We start from the raw sequence: 16,276 nt of genomic DNA on the forward strand, positions 1-16,276 counted from the left end.
TGCATAACTAAGAAATACATAGTTTTGTTTTAGTATTTTATAGTGAATAATTGGAGGGCTTAAGGAAGACGAGAGAGACAACAGGGGCAAGAATGAGTAGAAGCTCTGGTATAGGTCTCTATAAACAGGAAAGAGCACTTATAGATCGATACATGAACAGTGTTTCTGCCCTCTCAAGCTGAATTACTCTGATATAAGTGATCCAATTCATAGACAACTTCTCAGCCGAAAGCGGTGAACCACCTTTGTGAGCTGATACAGCGCACTAGGCGGATTCGAGCAAGAGGGGTCCTTATCGATAAGGCAAAATTTTTGAAATTCTACCCAAACTGCGACTCCAAGCCCACATTGTGTGCCATCTCCAAGTCATTACGCCCAAAATGCCTAAAGCCACTACTCCTTCTGCCTCGCGGCAGACACGACGACACAACCCTCTCGAGGATGACATCACAGCCACTGGTATTCTCAAGAACAAGCCCTCAAAGAGGAGATCAAAGGGCGGCGATGATGAGGAGGAAAACTTTGTCGACGACCGCGCTTCCAGAACCATTCTGCGCATAGGTCGTGAGCTTGCCGAGGAGGAAAATGCTGGCAAGGCTGTCGCTAAACCTACCGTCGACACTTTTGGCTACGATTCGCGATTTGACGATGAGGCTGAGGAGGAAAACAAGGTCTATGACGACGAGGAGGCTTGGGGCGAGGATGAAGAAGTTGTGGAAGAAATCGAGGTTGACCCTAATGATCTTGACATGTACCGAAAATTCATGCCCGACGAGGAGGATGACTTATTGAAGCACGGCTGGGATCTCAAGCCTACAGGGGAGGAACAGGGAGAGAGCGTCAACCTTGCAGATCTTATCTTGGAAAAGATTGCTGCTCACGAGGCGGCGCAAGAGAGGCGAGAGAACAACCTGGGACCCCCCGATGAGGAGGACTACGAGCTTCCTCCCAAGGTCATCGAGGTCTACACCAAGTAAGTTCCTAATTGGAATATGAAATGGCGGCATAAGCTAACAATCCTAGGGTCGGCCAAATTCTCTCCCGATATAAGTCCGGACCTCTGCCAAAGCCCTTCAAGATTCTCCCCACAATCCCTCACTGGGAAGACATTATTGCTATCACCGAGCCCGACAAGTGGTCTACCAATGCTTGCTACCAGGCGACAAGAATCTTCGTCTCCAGCAAGCCCCATGTTGTTCAGCGATTCCTGGAAATGGTTATCCTCGACCGCGTTCGCGAAGATATCTACGAAACCAAGAAGCTCAACGTCCATCTCTTCAACTCGCTTAAGAAGGCTCTTTACAAGCCTGCTGCTTTCTTCAAGGGCTTCCTGTTTCCCCTCGTCGGCAGTGGAACATGCACCCTCCGCGAGGCTCATATCATTTCCGCCGTCTTGACTAGAATTTCTATCCCCGTACTTCACTCTGCCGCGGCCCTGAAGGGTCTATGCGATATTGCCGCCCAGGAGGCCTCTCATGGAACCGAGGGTGGAGGTGCCACCAATATCTTCATCAAGGCCCTTCTTGAGAAGAAGTATGCTCTCCCTTTCCAGGTTATCGATGCCCTGGTTTTCCACTTTCTGCGATTCCGCAGTGTCGACCCTGCCTCTGTCCAGGTTGGCGACGCTATATCGGGTCTGAATGAGGGCGATGCTCGAACAAAGTTGCCTGTTATCTGGCACCAGAGCCTGCTCGCATTTGCTCAGAGATACAAGGGCGATGTCACAGAAGATCAACGCGAGGCCCTTCTGGATCTCCTCCTTACACATGGTCACGCAGCTATCGGACCTGAGGTGAGGAGAGAGTTGTTGGCCGGACGAGGACGTGGTGTGCCGCTGGAGCCCCAGGGTCCAGCATTGGATGGTGATGACACTATGCTCATTGACTAATGGTGATGAGACTGATGTTATTGATCAACGGCATTTCTAATGAAGCAAGACAAATTTGGCGTATGGCGTATTAAAATGGTTTCAAGCTGGTTCGACTTGAGTGAAGATAGAATTGAGTCTGTTGGAGACAACAAGCCCATCTCGATACCAATCCAATTATATATGATTCTTTTGTTCCATTTGTATCTCTGCTATAAATCTCATCGTGCACTGTCCGCCACCTGCCTGCCTTCTACACCAGTGAGAGTCCTTGTTACCCAACGGGGATGCCATGAGCCCACCACTCACAGCATGTGGAAGGAGCAGTGACAACGACTGCCATGCACCTCTAGAAGGCATCGGAACACCCTCTCCGAGCGAATCCGATACTCCCATCATTCATCCTCCTGAGTTTCTACCTATGGAACAGCTCTTCTCACTAGCATCTGACGCTATACGTGCTATATTCTCTATCCCAGCCTCCTAGTTTTCTGCTTGAAGCCAATATATAATTCTTTTCCAATATCGTTCCACTTCATCACAATCTTGTCGCCCCGAAGTTGAGTATATCATCTTGACCGAAGGGCGGCCTCGCCCGAACAGTGGTACTTCAGGTTTAAGATGCCGGCGCAGTCTCGTTCAGATCCATCATTGCCAACAATTCGTCATAATATGAACGAGCCCAAGTACGATACCACATTATGAAACAATTCGAAGCTATACTGATAGCTCTAGTTACTTCAATGTTCCTCATGGAATGACTGCGTCTCCTTCCTTCGCCGCCGCGGCGTTCACGGCATCCAAACCAAAATATGAAAACCTAATGAAACACCATCCGAGCCTTCCTTCAATGCCGGAGGATATGTTCTCGTCTCCTCTGACTTCGAATGTTGCTACGCCTCGACCAACCTATCGACAATCTTTATCATCCTCTAGTTTCGGCGTTGACCCTCCACGGCCTCCTCGTGACGGGTTCGAGTAGGTCTGGTTCCCTCAAGGATACTGGGCAGAGCGCCAAATTATGGTACCACGGAAGGGCACTTCTGGGAAAAGCTTCTTCAAGTGGAGGAGTCGCTCGACAAAGTCCGCTAGTGAATCAGACGTTCGAGGTCATTCATTCGCATCTCCTTTAACATCCCTTTCAGCGCCACTCAACTTCCAAGGGTTCGAAACAACACAGCCAAGACCACCTTCCAGTCCCTTTGTGTCGGAATCGGCGCACGTTCTCTCTCTGCAGCATCCTTCCGTCACGCGCTTCTCAGATCAATTTCCAGATTCCAGTGGCATATCCCCCAGCCTGAACAGCACAGACTCGATCTCCCCGATGAACAATTCTGGGATAAACGGGCAGACGAATACTCCTCCCTCTTCGCCGCCGAGTTCCGTGGGACTTTACGTCAGAGCAAAGAAGAGTCTCGAATCAAAGCTGAAATTTAAGACCCGCAAAGAGGTAAGTTTGTTTCGTAGGTAGACAAATAGATTGACACTAATCTCGACTAGGAGCCGATGTGTTCAGCTATCCCACAACATGTCCATCAATGTGCGGCAATAGATGGCGCAAGAAACTATTCCAGCACGCTCCAAATCACTAAAACAGGTTCCTGGTTCAAAGGCGACGCAGCGAAGCCCAAGCTTCGAAGAAGGCTCTTTAGCAGGGCACCATGGGCTCGCAAGGAATCAGCAGATTCTTTCAGCAGCGTTACCAGCTCTGTGAGGGAGATACTCAAAGGTGAGACTCCTCCTCCCTCGGCAGCCTCAAGCTATACTTCTTGTATGTTAAAGAACATATACGGTATCTGGAAAGCCGATGCTGACATCCTAGCAGTGCATGTCAACTGTGTTAATGACCAGTTTCCGGGAGGGGTATGTTCTGGTAAAGCGATCTTGGGTCGCCACATACTAATAGCTTTTTTTTCGTAGGAGGCAAGACGAATAAAGACACCGCCTCTGGCCGAAGACACTGCGAACGGTCGGCCACGTTCATTCTTCACTGAAACGGTTCCTCCCACAGAAGACAATGAAACGGAGTCTCCATCGAGAAGGAATTCTGTCCAAACAGTTCGTCGCCAGAGCATTGTTGCTGACACTTACGAGTGGTGGGAAAAGATGCCCAAAAAGCCCGTTCGCAGGAGTCCTTTTCAAGACCGACCTCCTTTTGAATTTCAGCTGCCGAAACATCTTCCCAGTAGCCCAATGTGCCCGACCAACGAAAAACATGTCAGTGGTGGGACTGGCGTCTGTGTCTACCATGGGCGCAGGAAGGGTGCATCACGAATAGCGCCAGTGTGATTCGAATTACCATGTGAAGCAAGCCGGGAGACAGAGCGGCCATGCCTTGGGTATGGAATGGCTGTTGGTTTGGAGCACCGTAGACCTCAACCCCTATGCCTTTGATTTGTGTATTCTGCTTTGTTCTTGTAATAGTATACTGACGAATCAAGTAATAACACCAATAGCAAGAGGGGACACGAAATAGGTGATAGAGTTGGCAGCACACTCTTGTTCAGTGCTTTCATATTCAATGATTGCATTGATTGATGGTGTTGAGTGATGATAGTCTACTCTATAGCATTCTTCTGTGTATTCCGATTCCCTTAGTTTATATGATCGCTTATTCACCCTACTCTCGTCCCACTTCGGCTTGCTTGACTCAAATATGTTCTCAAAACGCCAAACTTATGCTCCAAGAATTAAGAAGTGAATTTAGACGGAAGACCTAACTTGAGTACTCGGTGCTCCTTTATATGCCGTCTGACCCTCTGTAGGCATGACATAGTCATAAGTTTGCTGATTATTCTTCTTTCTGCTCCAGAGGGACTGACTACCCTGGAAGAACAAAGGCGGCGGGTTGCGAATGTGAGTCAGTACAAGAACAATGAGCCAGACAATGGTGATAGTAGGGATCATCCAAGGACTCTGTTGATATTCGGCGGATCGTGTTGCACTATATCTTATCAATGCGACGAGACTTGTGCTGAGGCCGAGGAGAGTGAAAAGGATATGACGGGTAATGGCCCATTTGCTCCATGGTTTCGTTCGTGAGATGACGGCCAGAGAGACCATGAGGATCAGGGAGATACCAGCTGCAATGTAGGTATAGTTAAACTGCGTCATGATTAGATTCGAAGTAGATACGAGGATGTTGCGTGAGATTGACTTACGATAAGTTGAAAACGAACCCACATCTTCTCATTGAGTTCAGATTCAAAACCAGAATCAGTTTGCTGTATGCCTTTGCTCTTATTCTCATCGTCAACTTCCTTCGCAAGGTTGATCTTGAAGGTCTCAAGCAGAGCGTTCTCCATGGCACTCATGAGTCCAACCATGGCGTCGACAAAAGTCTGGTAGTCTTTCTCATCAGGGTAATCCTTATCCAGATTTGTATCGGAGTACTTGACGACCTGTGGCCAGAAGGTGTCGTTGATAGTAGAGATATTCTTCAGCGCAGCGTCGGCCGTGTTCCAAGTCGTGATATACTGAGGTGTGTAGGTCTCGAAGAACTTTGTGACAACTTTCTGTAGCTCGTCGACGATCATCTTGGTTGTTGCCTTGGCCATGAGACTTGTGTTGTCTAGGAGTACTGAGCTCGAGTTCAGGTGCTTGAAAACATCAAATATCTTGGTCCAGATGACGAGCTGCGTGAAGCCCTGGATGAAAAGGCAGAGGGCGAGATGCAGAGGATAATGAAGCAGGGTCCAGAGTTGCTGACGAAACTTGGGCAGATAAGGATTCTTCATCCAGTCGAAATAGATGAGGAAGACGGCGTAGATTGTTGTCGCTGCGGCAGTTACAATGCCAATTGTTGAAGCATCTATTAATCGTTAGAAGACACCCTTGCTTAAGGGCATACAAATAAAATACTTACTCCATGCATCAGGACTTTCGACGATAGTGACAACGCTCTTTGAAATAGTAATGATTCCATCGCCAACAATAATGACAGTCAACAGACCAATGCGCTTCATCAAATGTGTACCCTGGAAGCTCAAGACCGGGAAGATGTAGGCAATGGCGAAAGTGAGGATTACCTCTACACCAGCAAGGACATACCAAGTCATGAAGACGTTGCTATTGTGGTCGGTAAATCTGAACGTGATGCCGAGATAGATCATGGCAAGGGCAAAGTTCAAGCCAATTTGGAGCATCATTGGCAAAACCTGCTTCTTGTACTTTCGGACGTGCCAGAGGATGCTTCCATATTCGACAGCCAAGCAAAGGCGGGAGACCATGAGAATGATGGCTAGAGAGTGTCAGATATGAAATTCAGAGGTAGGATGGGATTGAGAAACATACACATTGTTCTCATGGTCTTCATGTTTTGATCGTGTGGTGTGAACTTGGGTGCAACGACGGCGAAGCCAACCATGACTCCGAGATGGACACCTCGAGCCGCACGTTCTGTCTCTGTTAGTGTCATACAACAAGTAATTCCAAACTGGCCTACCGAAGAGACTGTCTGTTACAAATCGGACATCGTACAAACTCGTTGTAAGCCATGTGATCCACAGAATACTTTCTATCTGTTAGCCTCCTCATCACAATCATGCTCTCTCTATTCCTACCTGAAGTATCCGACATAGGCTTTGAAACGCTCGTGACTGTTGACACCTTGTGTTTCGCAAAAGACAGTGTAGTTGGCGGCGAAGAAGAGATCGTAGAAAAGCTCGAGTAGACTGGCATCTTCGTGCTGTTTCCGTGTCAGTACAGATTTCCTTAGTGACGTCTTGTGGTGTAGACCTTTTGGAACTGTGGACAGTCATCGTCGTATCTGTTACCAAAGAGGCTCAGATCAGGAGCAGTAGGGGTCCTCGTGGGAAGACCATCGATGCTAGAGTCGGAAGATATAAGAGGACTCTTGATGAGAGCGAGCTTTTCAGCTGCTGTAGCACTCTCGTGATGATCTTCTCTAGCCATTGTCTAAAGAAACAGTTACCTTATTCAAGGTCAGCGTCGTCGTTGCAGGGTACAATAACATCATGTAGATGCAACAACACATCACATCTGACAGGATCTCTTCACATACCTTGAAACAGACTACTCAGGCCACGGTGACAATCCAGTCTACATTGATTTTCAAGACAGGATGGAAGCGTAGTTATGTAGACTGGACCGAATATTCGGGTCTGAGTGATTGACAGGGATTACGGGCCTCAATGATAACTTCAAACGCTGATCAGAGCCACGAGTGCATGGATTCATACAGCCAGGTGCAGCAGCTGCAATGCACCCTGATATTAACAAGGACCTTGGCCGTTGCGAATACAACATTGAAATGGCTTGATAAGAGGATTTCAACCTGGAACTACAGACTAGCGCAGACACAACATCGAACCGGACTCGGTTAGTTCGTCCTTGTGATGTCTCTGATTGAACAATTCCCACTGAAGAGTAGTATCAGAATCTTACGTGAGCGGGCCAATCTTAGCCCCCAACTATTAATATTAAGTGGCAGCGAGCTGAAGACACACGGCGCATATGAACGGCTCACTAATACGACTTGGACTCTCTGATTCGCCAGGTGATCTGTTTCTAGAGACACCGATAAAGCTTGGCAAAGTGTGGTGATCCACAAGGCTGGGAGAGCGTTGGAGTCTTTAGTGGAGACTGTTGCTATTAAATGCAACGGCTGAACCAAAGTTCCCAGGATGTTTCATTTTGTCTTTGCTCTTTTGGGTTATATTTTTCGTGGCGCTGACTGTTTGTGACGCTGGCGATGGATCCTTCGCTGGGTTTTGCTTACCACTCGCATGCAGAGGGACCTTTTGCGTCCAGCCGCTCTACGTACCCTGTATTCTGCGGTCTGATAGACATGCAATCATGGTTTTAAACATGTTTGGTTTTGCCTCTAATTGACTATTTTGAGATAGAATAGTTGGGGAAATAAAATTCAACGTGCAATATAATATAAATATCCACTGTAGCATGGCAGAGATCATAGTTGAGTATGGTCTGATACTTGAGATGAAGATGCCTGCGCCCCCGCGGTCAGATGCAACCAAATTGAGTCATTAGCGGCTGAAACATATAAATAGACCGAGTCACTGCATGTAAATGCAAGCACAACAACCCCTGGACTCGAATTACGGAACCAACATCCATTGTCTTTGAAGGATGCAACCCAGTTAGGAAACTCACAAACTAACAGCATCTCATAAGGCTGGTAAAGTGGGCCATTGTGCATATACCCCATGTCCCGTGACTTGGCTCCATTCAAGCGCTTAATTCTCATCTCGACGCGTCAAACGCGTCTCCCCCTAGACTTGACTTGACTTGACTTGGTAACTTTAGCGCAACCAACTCATAATGTCAATGGGCAACAAAAACAAACTTCGAGACGATCCAATGTTAGCTTTCAGTACGGAAACCATTTGACGGTAGTTTCTGTCATCCACGCAACCACAATGGACTCTCCTAGCCAGGACGCAAGCGCTCGAAAGAGAAATCATTTTCAAGACGATCCTGTACCTACTCCTCCAACATTAAAGAAACGAAGAGTCGACGGACTCGCACAGGGATCGCCCTCGACCCCGAAAGCTCTCGATGCTATCAACTCAGCATATCCTCCTACTATATCCAGTCAAAACGCCTGGCCACCGGTGAACAACAACCTTGAAGCGCCCAACTCCAACACCCAACCTGCAGCTCAACCATCACAACCACCACCACCACCACCAGCTTCTGCAGCGCCCAAATTTCGACCAGCCATCAAACTATCTGCTTTGAAAGGCACAATATGGGACACTCAAGATGCGCCCCGTCCTGTACCTCTACCCAAAAAAGTAGGTCCTGGGCGACCGAGAACCACAACAGCCAAGAAACCACCGGGACCCAGGGGCAGACCACGAAAGAAGAAGGTGCAAGAGGGGGAGGAAGAAAACCAGCAAGTCACTCAAACGCAAGAATCAGCCGACGAGTTGGCCATGGCAAATGGAAATCTATCGGTAGCGAAACCTACACCAAAGGGAATTCTGACTCCAAAGAAGGGCAGACCACGAGGACGACCACCGAAAAATGTTAGTTTTGGGGCAGGCCAAGATCGAAATGGAGAGGTCTACTTTGAGGACCTGCCGAAGAGCGCCAAGACACCTCGTAAGGCGGCCAACTCTGAGGCGGACGAGCTTGTATGCGCAATCTGCATCAAACCGCACTCCCAACCTCCGAACCAAATTATTCTATGCGACATGTGTGATTTTGCCGTTCATCAAGAATGTTACGGAGTGCCTGATATCCCTGAAGGCGATTGGCTTTGCAAGTCATGTACTCAAGAGGACATACTTAAGACGCCGAAAAAGACTGCAGGTGTCGAGGTTCCGGCCATCAAGATCGCAGCGGATGTACCTGATATTGCTAATTTGGAACAACATGTGCGATCATTACAGCGAGTTCTTCTGGACCGATGTACAGGGAGAAGACGCTTACAGTTGCCTGGCCAGCTGGAGGCTGAGGAGAAGGTTTACCAACTTGTGGAACAAACCGTTGTTGCTGGTGAAGGAAACTCAATGCTTGTCATTGGAGGGAGAGGCTGTGGAAAGACTACTGTAAGTTCACTGTTCCCGGGATGAACCGAAAGCTAATTCCACATCTCAGTTGTTAGAAAAGGTCATCTCGGATGTATCTCAGGAGCACAAGAACGACTTCCATGTCGTGAGGCTCAATGGTTTCATCCACACAGACGACAAGCTTGCGCTCAAAGAAATTTGGCGACAGCTGGGCAAGGAGATGCAGGTCGAGGATGACTTGGTGACCAGAGTGAGTGGTCTCAACACCCAACCCTTGGCTAGGCTTTACTGACCATGTAGACAAACTATGCCGACACCATGGCGTCATTACTGGCTCTCTTGTCACATCCCTCTGAAATTATCGGTACAGACGAAGGTGTCACGTCACAGTCGATTGTGTTTGTGATTGACGAATTCGACATGTTTGCATCCCACCCTCGACAAACACTACTGTACAACTTGTTTGATATTGCACAATCACGAAAGGCGCCCATCGCCGTAATTGGCTGTACGACCCGGTTGGATGTTGTAGAGATGCTGGAGAAGCGAGTCAAGAGTCGATTCAGTCATCGTTACGTCTACCTCTCTCTGCCCCGGAACCTTCAAGCCTACTGGCAAGTTTGCAGGCAGGGATTGATTGTCGATAGTGATGAGGCTGAAAAGGAGAGTATCAACACCTATCTTGAAGGACATGCTGAGTTTCAGCAGTATTGGAGCCAAAAGATAGAGGTAAGTCAAAGCAAAGCATGTCTATGACTTTGCCGGATACTAACACCCAGCCCAGGGCCTCTACAGAGAACGATCCTTCCAGGACTTGCTTCAGTATCACTATTACACGACCAAGTCGACTTCGGCATTCCTTACCGAATGGATTTTGCCCCTGTCGGCTCTCTCAGCTAACGATGTCACACTCAAGATACCTTCTGTGCAAGGAGAGATTGAATCCTTGACAGCCCCTGATTCCAGACTTCACCTGCTGTCTACACTGTCTGAGCTGGACCTGGGTCTCCTTATTGCTGCAGCGCGATTGGACATTGTCGCACACACGGACACGGTCAACCTGGCAATGGCGTATGATGAGTACAGCTCCTTAATGGGCAAACAGCGAGTGCACTCGGCAGCGGCAGGCATGCTTGCTGTAGGTGGAGGTGTACGAGTCTGGAGCCGGGGCGTGGCTGGTATAGCATGGGAACGGCTGATCTCCCTTGGTTTGCTTGTGCCAGCCGGTATTGGTGGTGCCCGTAACCTAGGACATGGTGGATTGGAGGGCAAGATGTGGAAAGTCGATGTCGCACTGGAGGAGATCCCGGCAGCGGTGAAGCTGAACGCTGTACTGGCGAGGTGGTGTAGAGAGATTTAGTGGAGGAGGTGAGGCAAGGCGAGGATGTTGTTTTACGATATGATGCCCTACTGGCGTGTTAGATACACATCTGTGCTCCATTGATAGAGTCAGGATTAATGATGACCCTGCATCTCCATGTCTTTTGTAGAGACATGTAAAGAATACATCGGCGATACTTTGTTAACATCCTTGGTTTGCTAAAGAGGTTTGCGACGGGAACAAGACGGCCTTGCAAGAGGATAGTTGCCCCTTGAAGATCGCGGTGAGTTATTCTGGGACCCGAGTTTACGGCACGCGGGAAACACGGCACACTAGTGAAGAGCTGTGAGGATATCTCTGTGAGGAGAAACAGTTTGAGGTTTCGAATATAGTAGACAAGGGTTACAAGGAGATGATCTTTGCAAATCAAAGTCCATCTGTAGATTTCCAGAATATTTCCAGATTTACTCCATGCTACACTGGAACTCTGCTTCGGCAATATTATGGATATGTCTGAAGATACTAGGGGGCTTTTTTAGGTACTCTTGATAGGCATAACATGCTAAAATCTCACGGGGCAGACGAGGGTGCGTTTTAGTGAGACGTGTCAAGTGACAGCGCGAATTTGTAATCGATTTGATGATGTTTTATGTTGATATTTGAAACAAGTGAAGCTATTTTTATTCAGTGAAAGTATTTGAGTACTTGATGAATTATTCTTAAAGCTGGTCACGTCACTGAAGATGGCTGAGATTAGGTCAAGATGAGCTCGAGCTAGTGGCAAGCGAATACAACACTTGCCAGTTCCCGAGCGTCTTCGGTCAAGGAATAGAAGGTTCGATACGTGGAGCGGCCGGCACCTGCAGGGTTAGTTAGATTTTGTGGGTTACGGCCGTGCCTGCCTTCCATAGCTGAACTGAACTGGGGCTGAAGGATCGCATTCTCAGCAGGAGATGGGCAAGTAACGTAGCAGTGTCGTACTTGCCCATGAGTCCCAATAACATGGGTTGGATTGGATGCAATAAATTCTTGCTGAGGCAAGAGTGAATCAACTTTCGTCATCACAAATAAATCTTCAACAACAAATTAAGAGATCGCCAACATTTTACTTAGTCAAACCCATAAAAACTTGGAACCCTCGGACCCTTTTTTTCGTTCCGTACATATTCTTTGATCATCATTGCTCCTCAACCTTATTATTCTTTATTATCATCATCCATTCATTACTCAGCATTTCATCATCTCACTGCTCTCACCCAGCAGCCTGCCCTTTACCTACCTAGTTATACTGCACCAACTTAGAAAAATACGTATAATACTATATCGATCACAACCATCACCAAAGCAAAACCATGACTCGGTCAACATTCACAACTATCACACCCTTGCCCTCAGACATATCCAGAGAGCATGTAGTCGACTTTCTACACGATCATCTCGCCATGATCGACTTGAATCCTCTCATTATAGAACGCCACCAAATCCCTCCTCCACCACACGCCCCGGAGGATGAGAAGAAGTGTGTATGGTACTCCATGACGGACCGTATCGACTATCTTCCCGGCGGCCTTGTCTCCGGCCAGGTCTCTTACACCGCAGCCTTCTTCGACTCTCCTGATGGCCTGCAGACGCACAGCTACGCTCCTATGGGGCTTGATCTCCGTGGGCGTTGGTCTGTAGGTGGCACGATGCCAGGAGAGCGCCCGCAGCCTGTTGAGCTTGGTCTCGGGGCGCCTACTACGGGTCTCTATCTCCGTGAGGATGTCGATATGCGCTGTAACATGCTCATGGTGGGGTTTGTCAAGAAGACTATTAAGAAGTCGCACGGGACACTGGTCGAGAAGCTATCTCAGAAGACCTCCATGAAGATGGCAAGGCACTCTATGCAAAACTTTGGGTCCAGCTTTCCAGGAAGTCTTCAAACGCCAACCCCTACAGGGTCTGAATCCTCAGCAGTACCGCCTATGGGGCCGCTTCTCCCACCTGCCGTGAGCAATGACCAGCGCGGGTTTGCCCCGGACCTATCTTCACCACCTGCCTATGGCCACGGCACACCCTCTTCCTCTTCAAATTTGGGCAACATATCCGTACATCCGCAGAGAAGCGGCGGTCTGGTACCCCCTGGACAACCTCAGCGGCTAGATTCGAATCAGTCAGGGCTTGGTCATGCAGGAACTGTCTATCGTGGCAACAGCAGGCCTGATCATTACACCGAGTTCTCTGGTCAGAACCCCTACGCTAACTCACGGACCCCATACGATGAGCGGGAGAACTTTGCGGAACTAGACGATGGCACCCATAACCATCCTCGCCACTACGAAGAAAAGTCAGGGCCCGCAGAGCTACCTTGAGGCTTGCATGCTGCAGCATAACATGGCCGATCTATGTTTCTTTTTGGTTTGGCAGGGGCGTTATTTCGAGCCCGGACTGTTATGTCTATCTTTTGAATATCACATCATATCATATCAGGTACGAGCGGAGCACATTGACAATATACAGAATATCGGACGCAGCTTTAATGAGCATAATGATAAAATTACGTTGAGTACTATACGTATTCATATTATACCAACGATAAAGATCATCTCCTAGCAATGCAAATGCCATCCGAAGCTCCCGTTCTATCAAAAAGTCCCAAAAGAACAAAAGAAATCCCCTTCAGTGTGACTTATCCGACCCCGGGAAACCCTTTTAGTGGGGGATGGGGTTCACAAAGAAGATCACCAGCTCTAAGCCCCTGAACAGATGGTCTTTCTTCCTCATCCTTCCTTTGATCAAGCCACACCCAGCTTCTAGTGTCTGAGACATGAGTGTGGTGTTTGAAGTGGGGGATGGGAGTAACAAGAGTCCCACTCTTCAACGGTCTAAATGCGAGTGCATGATGGCCCAAAGAAGTCAAAAAAAGGTTGTCATTAATACGTTGGTGATGAGAAGCGAAGCGAAGTTTTCGTTGAGTGCTCGTAGGGAATCATAGCGTTGTGAGCCGTAAAGATCTGACAGTCTCAGACGAAAGTTGGCAAGCTGGCGAGCAGATGCTGTGTGACTGATCGTGTTCTGAGACTGAAGATACTCGTGAGAGAGTTGAATTGTCTTTGCGAGCTTACAGAGCAATGAGGCCGAGCATGGCAGCCAGGCCGAGGCCGACCTGGACAGCACCGGCGCCGGCAATGACGACGGGAGTCTCGGGGACATCCGTACCCTTGGCGGGGTTGGTAGACTCAGGAGCCTTGGGGCCGCCGGTGGTCTTGGCAGGGTGCTCGGGCTGCTCGGGCTTGGAGGGGTGCTCAGGCTTGGGGGGAGCAGGGTGGTAGGGCTTGCCAGGGATCCAAGTAGGGCCAGCGGGGTGAGTCTCAGTGACGGTGCAAGGGCAGTCAGTGATGGTCAGAGTGCAAGGCTCAGTGACAACGTAGTCCTTGCCTCCGAGGTGGAAGCTGGTAGGACCAGCGCAGACAGTGGTGTAGACATCGTACACACTGGTGATGGTGACGGTGCCGTTCTTGACGCCGGTAGGCTGAGGAGCAGGAGAGACAATGGCGGCCTGGACGGCGGAGAAGCCAGCAAGGGCAACGAGAGCGGCGGTGTTGAATGAGTACATCTTGAATGACTTGATTGGTTGTTTGGGACTTGAAAAAGAGGGAGTGAGTTCCGGTTGGACTAGCGAATGCAAAGTTTTGTTGGAGTGAAAGATAGTGGTCAAGCGAGTGACTTGGGCGAGGTTTGTTAAAGAGTGTGGGTTTCAAAGAACGAGAAAGATGCTGAGTGCTGAAGAGGAAGAAAAGAGTGTTGGTGTGGTTGACGAGGCTGCCTTATATCTGTAAGTGAAGGCTCAGAGTCAGACACTGGCCAAGAAGAATCAATATGTTTATCTCGGCTGGCCCCCCATGTGTCTCCTGTGTCTGGACCTGACTCTCCTGCTCTCTCAGCTTGCGACAGTCTAGCCGCCACATGAAAGAATGGTAAACAGGCACATCGTCATGCGGCTTCATTCCAGTGCGCAAGGGAGATTAGGGCTCCGTAACTAGGGAGTTGTTGACCTTGGTTACATTACATGATGCAGGGAGGGGATTTTGTGTGCAGTGAGTGAGATGAGATGTTCTGAGACGGCTATTTTCGAGAGATTGATTGTTGAGATGTTTTGTTTCTGTGTAATTTTATTATTATTTTCTTTATCTGGTTGTGGTTGATGAGTGTAAGTGGTTTTTGAGTCCTGATAGCGGGTGATATCTTGGCAGCCAATGAAATGAATTGTAGACAGCATAGTCTTAGTTAGGCAATATCGTGTAAGTGGTGTTCAAAACATTCGAAGTAAACAAACTAGAGAATAAACAATTCAACTATAATCTTAATTCTATTTCCAACAAATCCACATGATTTGCCCAAAAAGAGCAAAAAGAAACGATGGTGCAAGAATCGGTCGATCTGGAAGCCCCGTCTCTCGTCTCTCTTGAGTCTCCCTCCCTTATTGACTCATCTGCCGTTGACCCCCACATACCTCAGACATGACACTAACACGATAGACATTGTCCAAAAAGATTAGATTACTACCTGCTTCAGCTTGGGACAATAACAACATGAAGCCTCTCTCTGATGCACTCTATGGCTAATGAGGCAAATACTCTCGGGTCAAGAGTGCCGAGGCATGAACTGTGAACAAGCTTTTCTCCCAAAATCATAAGCATAGCATAGGAGAAAGGAGAAAAGGGAAGAAAATCGTAGAGGTCATTGTCTTGTAGTTTAATTGAGCACATGCATTCAACGTCTCTCTGCCCCTATTGTATGCATCTTTATCTCACTAGACGTTGAGTATCTGTAGATCGTGCATGCATGCATGATGAGATTGATCATTGTTCAGACACGGCACATGCAATCGAATCGCGACATATCGCGTGCTCAAAAGATAATTTGAGCAAGTGAAGCAATCTCCTTATCAGAAACAAACACAGCATTCTTGGTGTGTCCAAATTATGGCTACACATTCCTCTCAAGTTCTTTAGCCGATATCTCTCTATATAGAATGGTCCATTATACAAACTCCTCACCAGCCATACCAATCAATCACAGGCGCAGGCACAAAGTCATGACATGATTCACAAGATGTTCAGATCATGCTTGACTCGAATTCATTTCTTCATCTTTATTCCTCTCGACAAAATCCATCAGAGAGACTGCTCAGATTTCTTTCTTTCTTTCTTTTTTTTTTCTATGTACAATTGTCTTTCAGCGCTGGCCCGCCGTGTAATGTTTGGTAAAATGTACCCGACTCCTTCCAATGCAATGCATTACTTTCGGTTCCTCGACGTGGCCCCGTTCGTAGCATGAATAAATGAGTAGAGACAAAGTGAGAGAGGGGGGGAGACGGAGTGAGGTAGAGAAGAAATAGGACCACCCTCCCCTCCTAGAAGTAGAAGGAAAAAGAAGAGAATAACACAAACAACAAAGCTAACAAGAACATAGATAGATGCCGTGAGTTTTGGTCGTCGAAAAACGAAAAACAAAAATCATTCTTCGCGCTGTACAAATCAATCAATCGATCGCACACTCAAGTCCATCCTATATCCACAGTCATGATTCGGAATCTCGGTCTTGGAA

General features: G+C 48.0%; 6 protein-coding genes across 6 annotated transcripts; 3 read left to right on the forward strand and 3 right to left on the reverse strand.

Moving 5' to 3' along the window:
- Positions 1-380: 380 nt before the first annotated feature.
- On the forward strand, positions 381-1,888 carry J7337_004584 (uncharacterized protein; the record flags this gene model as incomplete). The annotated part of the gene is made up of 2 exons (XM_044822276.1): positions 381-973; positions 1,024-1,888. The coding sequence occupies 2 exons, from the start codon at positions 381-383 to the stop codon at positions 1,886-1,888; spliced, it is 1,458 nt and encodes a 485-aa protein (XP_044683609.1).
- A 2,682-nt stretch (positions 1,889-4,570) lies between these two features.
- Positions 4,571-6,233, reverse strand: J7337_004585 (uncharacterized protein; the record flags this gene model as incomplete). Its single annotated transcript, XM_044822277.1, has 4 exons — positions 4,571-4,972; positions 5,029-5,678; positions 5,733-6,107; positions 6,161-6,233. 4 exons carry the CDS (start codon positions 6,231-6,233, stop codon positions 4,571-4,573), a joined length of 1,500 nt encoding a protein of 499 aa, XP_044683610.1.
- A 192-nt stretch (positions 6,234-6,425) lies between these two features.
- Positions 6,426-6,781, reverse strand: J7337_004586 (uncharacterized protein; the record flags this gene model as incomplete). Its single annotated transcript, XM_044822278.1, has 2 exons — positions 6,426-6,554; positions 6,605-6,781. 2 exons carry the CDS (start codon positions 6,779-6,781, stop codon positions 6,426-6,428), a joined length of 306 nt encoding a protein of 101 aa, XP_044683611.1.
- Positions 6,782-8,268: 1,487 nt separating this feature from the next.
- Positions 8,269-10,726, forward strand: J7337_004587 (uncharacterized protein; the record flags this gene model as incomplete). Its single annotated transcript, XM_044822279.1, has 4 exons — positions 8,269-9,405; positions 9,455-9,616; positions 9,667-10,095; positions 10,151-10,726. 4 exons carry the CDS (start codon positions 8,269-8,271, stop codon positions 10,724-10,726), a joined length of 2,304 nt encoding a protein of 767 aa, XP_044683612.1.
- A 1,313-nt stretch (positions 10,727-12,039) lies between these two features.
- Positions 12,040-13,038, forward strand: J7337_004588 (uncharacterized protein; the record flags this gene model as incomplete). The annotated part of the gene is made up of 1 exon (XM_044822280.1): positions 12,040-13,038. One exon carries the CDS (start codon positions 12,040-12,042, stop codon positions 13,036-13,038), a length of 999 nt encoding a protein of 332 aa, XP_044683613.1.
- Positions 13,039-13,787: 749 nt separating this feature from the next.
- On the reverse strand, positions 13,788-14,282 carry J7337_004589 (uncharacterized protein; the record flags this gene model as incomplete). The annotated part of the gene is made up of 1 exon (XM_044822281.1): positions 13,788-14,282. The coding sequence occupies one exon, from the start codon at positions 14,280-14,282 to the stop codon at positions 13,788-13,790; it is 495 nt and encodes a 164-aa protein (XP_044683614.1).
- Between the last annotated feature and the right edge of the window lie 1,994 nt (positions 14,283-16,276).

This window comes from Fusarium musae, chromosome 3 (assembly GCF_019915245.1).
Source record: "Fusarium musae strain F31 chromosome 3, whole genome shotgun sequence".
In the NCBI taxonomy this organism is placed as follows: domain Eukaryota; kingdom Fungi; phylum Ascomycota; class Sordariomycetes; order Hypocreales; family Nectriaceae; genus Fusarium; species Fusarium musae.